This window comes from Paralichthys olivaceus, chromosome 9 (genome assembly GCF_024713975.1).
Source record: "Paralichthys olivaceus isolate ysfri-2021 chromosome 9, ASM2471397v2, whole genome shotgun sequence".
Classification (NCBI taxonomy): Eukaryota; Metazoa; Chordata; class Actinopteri; order Pleuronectiformes; family Paralichthyidae; genus Paralichthys; species Paralichthys olivaceus.
The window spans coordinates 12,941,956-12,947,955 of NC_091101.1; the positions used below are offsets into that span (position 1 = coordinate 12,941,956).

Here is a 6,000-nt window from a genome sequence, read left to right on the forward strand (position 1 = left end):
CACCATGAAATTGAAGCTGTACTTTATCACCTCATGTCAACTTAAATGATCAAATAGATAAAAATACAAATTTTTGTTTTATTGATACAGTTCCTGTCGACAGCATTGTGACATTATAATTTACATAATATGGTATCTAATGATAAAAACTGTAACATGTATGTTTGATATTGGTTTAGGTCTCTGATTTAAAAAGGCATTTATCAAATAATTTGAAGGAAACAGTTTTAAGTGGATTTAACAGTATCCTTGTTATCATTGGTTTCTTTAGTCTGCAACTTCTTGTACTTACTGATTATCAGCTTTAAAAAGGTCTGTGTCATTAAAATCCAGATTCAGTCCTCAGGAGAATGAATGACAGAAAGAACGACCACCCTCCTTTTTGTGATGTGTGATGTCACATGTTAAAAATCATTAAAACCTCAGAAAACCCTTGTTTTATGAAACAATAGACATTCAGGTCATTTGATGAACACTTCATTTTCTCTTGCGTGAATATCCAACAAAAGCTCAGGTTACACAGAAAAGTGAGTTAGACTTTGAACTATATCATAAATCAGTATAAACTGGAGATTCTAGCAGTTTAGACTGGATCCAACAGATCCACAGTAACAGATGGATGTGAAGAGGTGTTTTACAGAGGAGCGATGACGCCTCTCAGTGGTGACAGTGGAGTAGTGCCGCTCTTCTTCAGAAACAGAGACAGAGGGGAGGATGTGAAACACTAGTGGATTTACCAGAGTTACACACGATCAGCTGTAGAAGTTATCAAATTCAAATATGATGATTAAAGGGAATTCTTACTAAAATAGACTTAAAACTGTGTTTTTTATTTACTCTGTTCACATACATGTAAACTGTCCTGTCTGAAATGCTTACGAACATGTTAGCCTGATAATCTAACAGCCATTTCATTTCACTACATATCACGTGTTTCGTCAAGTTATTTTTTTCATTGTTTTTTAATTATTGAAATAAATGGAGGATAGTGGCAGTTTTTCTCCCAGGCCTAGTTTACACAGGTGTTCATGATATTAGCTTCATGACACCAGAAAACCTCCCGAGGCAGATTTCTCCTTGATCAAATATTTATTGAAATATATTCTGCCGTGTGGGCCCGGCCCTGTTCGCCTCCTGCGCCTGCGGCCATTAATGTCTGGCTTCATAATGCTGAGAAACGTCCAATATCATCGACAGATATTAGCTCAGTTACATTTTAAAGAACAAGCCACATGATGGAGAGGCGTGCTATGTTTGTCTGGTATTAGGTAAATATTATTTGGACCTAATGCATTAATTCTGGTAGATCTTTTAAATCAAAAACAAGCCAGTAACACCAACTATCTGATTAGATATTCTCCACAGAATAGATTTGATATGATATAAGAAATATGCACACAGTTGTTAAACCAGATCAACTGTCGAGGTGTGACTTCATAGTTCTGAATCAGCGAAACAATTCATATAGTTCATTAATGTGTCCCAGGTATTTTTCATTTTCTTTATGGGGCCTTTAAGGGTGTATCAGATTTTTGTACAATCACAGTTTTGATCGCGCTGGTTGTAAGATGGAGATATTACCTACTTCCACTTATTACTTCCATTTTCCATTTTCTGTAAATGAGCAGGGAGACTGGAAACAAGTGAAACAGAAGATAACCCCAAAATAACATTTATACAAGAGGGCCTATATCACAACCAATGGAACTTGTGTCAAAAAAGTACAAACAGAGATGGGGCAGGTTTTGGACATAACCCACATAATGTAGATGGTTGCTGGCATCTGCTTCACATATTAGACAGGTCAGGTAGATTTTGAGTTTCCCTCTCAGTCCCACCTTCTGGTTGACTAAAAACTTGAATCTAATGGAGACACATGGAGCTGGATCATATCAGTTTATTTTTCATTGTCACTTTGTCACAGTCAATATGGAAACCAATCATCCTGGTAAATTAGCAGCACGGTGGTACAGTGTAGAGTTTGGGTGTTCTGTCTGTGTCTGCATGGAAATACTCCAGCTTCCTCCCACAGACGATTGAGTGTAGAGTAAATTTAACTGTCCGTAGGTGTGAATGTTAATTTGTATCCCACCACTGGCACAGTGTCAGAGGGGATTGGCTACCCCTCGAAGAATAATGGCTGTCTGCTAAAATGGTAACTTTGCGGTACTTGAGTCTCTTGAGGAACAGGCTGGTGCTTCTTAATAATCCACATATAAATGCATATGGAAACATTCTGCTACTAAGTGGCACAACAGGTGAAACTCTGACTGCAGGCCGGCAGGCATTTAAATTCATTTGATTGAAGAGGGAAAACATGGAAATGGCCCAGCCAGAAAATTAGCGTGTTCTGTTGAACAAATGCAGCATATAAAGAGGATCAGGTCTGTTATTTAGTTTGAGTGTCAGCAGAGAACATTCGTTATGGCTTTTACAGGGAAGTATGTGCTGGAGAGCACCGAGAACTACGAGGAGTTCTTGGAAGCTCTTGGTGAGAAACCTGTATTTAGATAACATTTGCAAGATGAATTGGTTAAAATGTGATAACAATGGTGTATTTTCTCTGTAGGAATTAATATCCCGAAAAACCAAGGAAATGAGGAAATCATAACAGAGATCTATCAGAATGACGAGTTCAGCGTGACTAAATCCGTGAAGGATAAAACCTGGTACAACAAATTCACCATTGGGAAGGAGTCGGAGCTGCAAACTGTGGATGGCGAGAAATTCAAGGTCAGTTCATTGTCATTTTCCAATGTATAAGCAGTTATTTTAAACATCTAAACACTGGCTTTTCCACCTGCAGTTTGATCGATGATGCATTTTGAATTTTCAGACCACTGTCACTCTGGAGGGAGGTAAATTGAAGATTCAGTTTCCCAAATTCCTTTACACTGCTGAGGTGGTCAATGACAAGCTCGTCGAGGTGAGCACATACGACTTTACGCTGGTGTAGTGGTGAATGTGTGTTTGTCCGTGTGTGTTTGTGTATGTGTGTGTGTGTGTGTGTGTGTGTGTGTGTGTGTGTGTGTGACGAAGCCTTTTGAGAACATCTTTGTGTTTTCTCTCATTTAAGGTCCAAGCTGTGGGTGCAGTAGCCACCAAGATGATTAGCAAGAAAACAAAATGAGTCAAATTAAGATCTCATTAAATTATAAGACAATAAATCATTAACTCTCAACAATAAAATGCGTTTGTTGTTTTCTTTCAACAGCACAATTTCAGAGATGGGTTAACTTTGCCTCTCTATTCACAGGCAGCTGCTTTAATTCATCTATGTTAACTGTAGATCTCATTAAAGCTCATTAGCACTGAATGAGAAAAGCTTTATAAGACACTAGTTTTAAGAAACACATTTTTTAGTTGCTACTGGCAACCCTGCTAATTCCAGTTAGACCAAAATAGTTTGAACTAGAATGACACTCAGTAGAGAGCATTACCTTGGCCAAGGCCCAACAGTTCTCTTAAATTCAAACAAGCTGCACCACATTTCACACACTCATAGATATCACTTCCCTAAATATACCTCATGGGAAAACTGTGAAAATGCTAAATAAGAAAGGGTTTGCCTGATAAAAGTCTATTACCGAATCTTTGCAGCATAATAAATCACAGATTGCAAGTTGGACAGTTTATGGGAGCTCTTTTCACAGTTTTTGATCTACTCATCCCTCTGCTACAATCCGCCCTCTGATCTGCATCCTGCCTGACTCGTACCACATCCTTCTACCAAGTGAAATTCCGTCCAGTAGTTATTGCATCATCTCACTTACCAGCAAACCAACCAACAAACAGACACAGGTAAAAACATTACCTCCTTAATTGGCTTTAGAGAGATTAAATAATAATTATAACAATAAATTATCTTTGCTCAGGCATTGTTAATATATAAATGTTCAGATTGAGTAACTGGTATATGAGGCATGTTTAAACCTTTGTTTGTGTTTATGTGTTTAAGTTAAGAAGAAATATCATCAATTCAATATCACTGAGCTGAAACCAATTTTCAGAAAATGTCATTACTGCACTGAAATACAGGTTTTATTCATTATTATCTTTATTTTTATTGAATCAAAGAGGAATACTGTTGCAAGTGAAGGGTCTATAGAAATACAGCAGATAACACAGCATAGTTTATTTTATTTATTTTTTAACATTTCTTTTACAGTTCTTTAGCTAAAAGTGAAAGAATGCACAAGAAAATCCCACTTGCTCCTTGATACACATGGTGAAGTGATTATTTTAAACTGGTGAAGGCATTTTCATGATGTGTTCCTCTGCCTCCCGCAGCCTCTTTTCCACCGCTGCATGTTGAGTCTCGCAACCTTAGATCCGTTTGCTGACTCTTTTGAAAGTCACACCCTTCTCTCCTGGAGTTATGCAAGTCTACAGAGCATGTGTGGGGAAGATAAAGTGAAAATATAACAAACAGCAGCCTGTATTTGGGTCACATTAAGGTTACATGAAATTAGTATTGTGGTGTTCACAGTTTGAGCGACTGTTACTCTTACCATCACTAGTTTATCTTCACTCAGCTCTGCTGTCAAGCTGTACTGAGGAAACTCTATTGCAATCTTGTTGTCTGCCATAGTGACTGTGGCCTAAAGGTCACAAGGTGAAAAGGTCACAGAGGAAAACTAGTGGTGCAGGTTGGGTATATATGAAAACTCGTCTGTCATGAACTTACCTTGAATTTGGAGCCCTTCATCGTCTCCAGCTCACACTCCTGGTCAATAGTGAAGCTATTGGACCAGGTCCAGTTGGGGATGGTTTGCGTCCAGATGAAGTGGTTCCCGTCCTGAACCACGTCCGTCACCACTTTGTGGTCGGTCTTGGCGCTGAGAAGCCCTGTCACAGAGTGGGCGAAATTCCAAATGAAAACAGTCAACAAACTTAAATGAATGACAACTAACGTTTATCTGCAAAAAAACACTCATAATACCCAAAGCTTCCAGAAACTCCTCGTAGTTCTCCTGACTCTCCAGCTCATATTTCCCAGTGAACGCCATGATGGTGAAAGAGAGGAGTTACAGAGTGAAGGAGTTCAATAAGAAGAGAGGAGTGGCCTTCAGTTATTACTCACTGCCAAACTCTCCTCCTTTTGTTGCACCTCACCCCTCGTGTGAGAAATGCCAGCAATGTTTTTCACAGTTTGTCACCTTGTTTTAAATACACTGATCTAATAGGACCAAGAGGTATTTCCCTGCCCCTGTACCTTTCAGGTTCTTCCAGCACTTCTGTCATGTGATAAGATTTCCTCTTCATGTTTAGACTTGTATTATATAGTAAAATGCTCAGCCCACAGGGCTGATGTATGTTCAGCTATAGTGAACTCTTTTTTCCACCTGTGAGGTTCAGGGATGAAAATCCATGTACTGCAGCGAGCCACTGAAGTTTGAGGCTTTGAAAGTTTCTTCTCGAGAACTGTCTGAACTAACAAGACAAAATCAACTACTGAACCACAACCGGTACACCACAACCACAACGAGGTGAATTACGGTATGTTCTCTAGTAATTAGTATTTGAACTATGTGCCAGAGTTCTTCTGTCTGTCAATGTCACGGTTAGTGGCAGCAGAAACACAGGCTGTTGCTGCTGGTATGTTACTTTAATAAATGAATGAAAAGTGGATTACAGCCAAATGGGAAAATCACACACACACACGCATGTCTCTCTATATAACCCTAACCCTAACCCTAACCCTAACCTAAATGTATTCTAATCCTAACCCTAACCCTAACCTAACCCTAACCTAACCCTAACCTAAACGTATTCTAACCCTAACCCTAACCTAACCCTAACCTATTCTAACCCTAACCCTAACCCTAACCCTATTCTAACCCTAACCCTAACCTAACCCTAAAACCAAGTCTTACCCCTCAAAAAGCCAATTTAATTTGTGAAGAGCAGCCAAAATGTTCTCACATCAAAATGTCCTCACAATGATGGTATTGAACCAGAATTGGCCCTCATAACTATAGATAGACATCGCTGCTCCTC

General features: G+C 39.0%; 2 protein-coding genes across 2 annotated transcripts; one reads left to right on the top strand and one right to left on the bottom strand.

Moving 5' to 3' along the window:
• The first annotated feature begins 2,352 nt into the window (after positions 1–2,352).
• LOC109645797 (gastrotropin-like) lies at positions 2,353–3,189 on the top strand. The gene is made up of 4 exons (XM_020111483.2): positions 2,353–2,491; positions 2,570–2,733; positions 2,837–2,926; positions 3,077–3,189. The coding sequence occupies exons 1-4, from the start codon at positions 2,425–2,427 to the stop codon at positions 3,128–3,130; spliced, it is 375 nt and encodes a 124-aa protein (XP_019967042.2). The 5' UTR covers positions 2,353–2,424; the 3' UTR covers positions 3,131–3,189.
• A 931-nt stretch (positions 3,190–4,120) lies between these two features.
• LOC109645699 (gastrotropin-like) lies at positions 4,121–5,108 on the bottom strand. Its single transcript, XM_020111365.2, has 4 exons — positions 4,943–5,108; positions 4,688–4,848; positions 4,512–4,601; positions 4,121–4,386 (listed from the first exon to the last, which is right to left on the bottom strand). The coding sequence occupies exons 1-4, from the start codon at positions 5,007–5,009 to the stop codon at positions 4,327–4,329; spliced, it is 378 nt and encodes a 125-aa protein (XP_019966924.1). The 5' UTR covers positions 5,010–5,108; the 3' UTR covers positions 4,121–4,326.
• Positions 5,109–6,000: the final 892 nt, after the last annotated feature.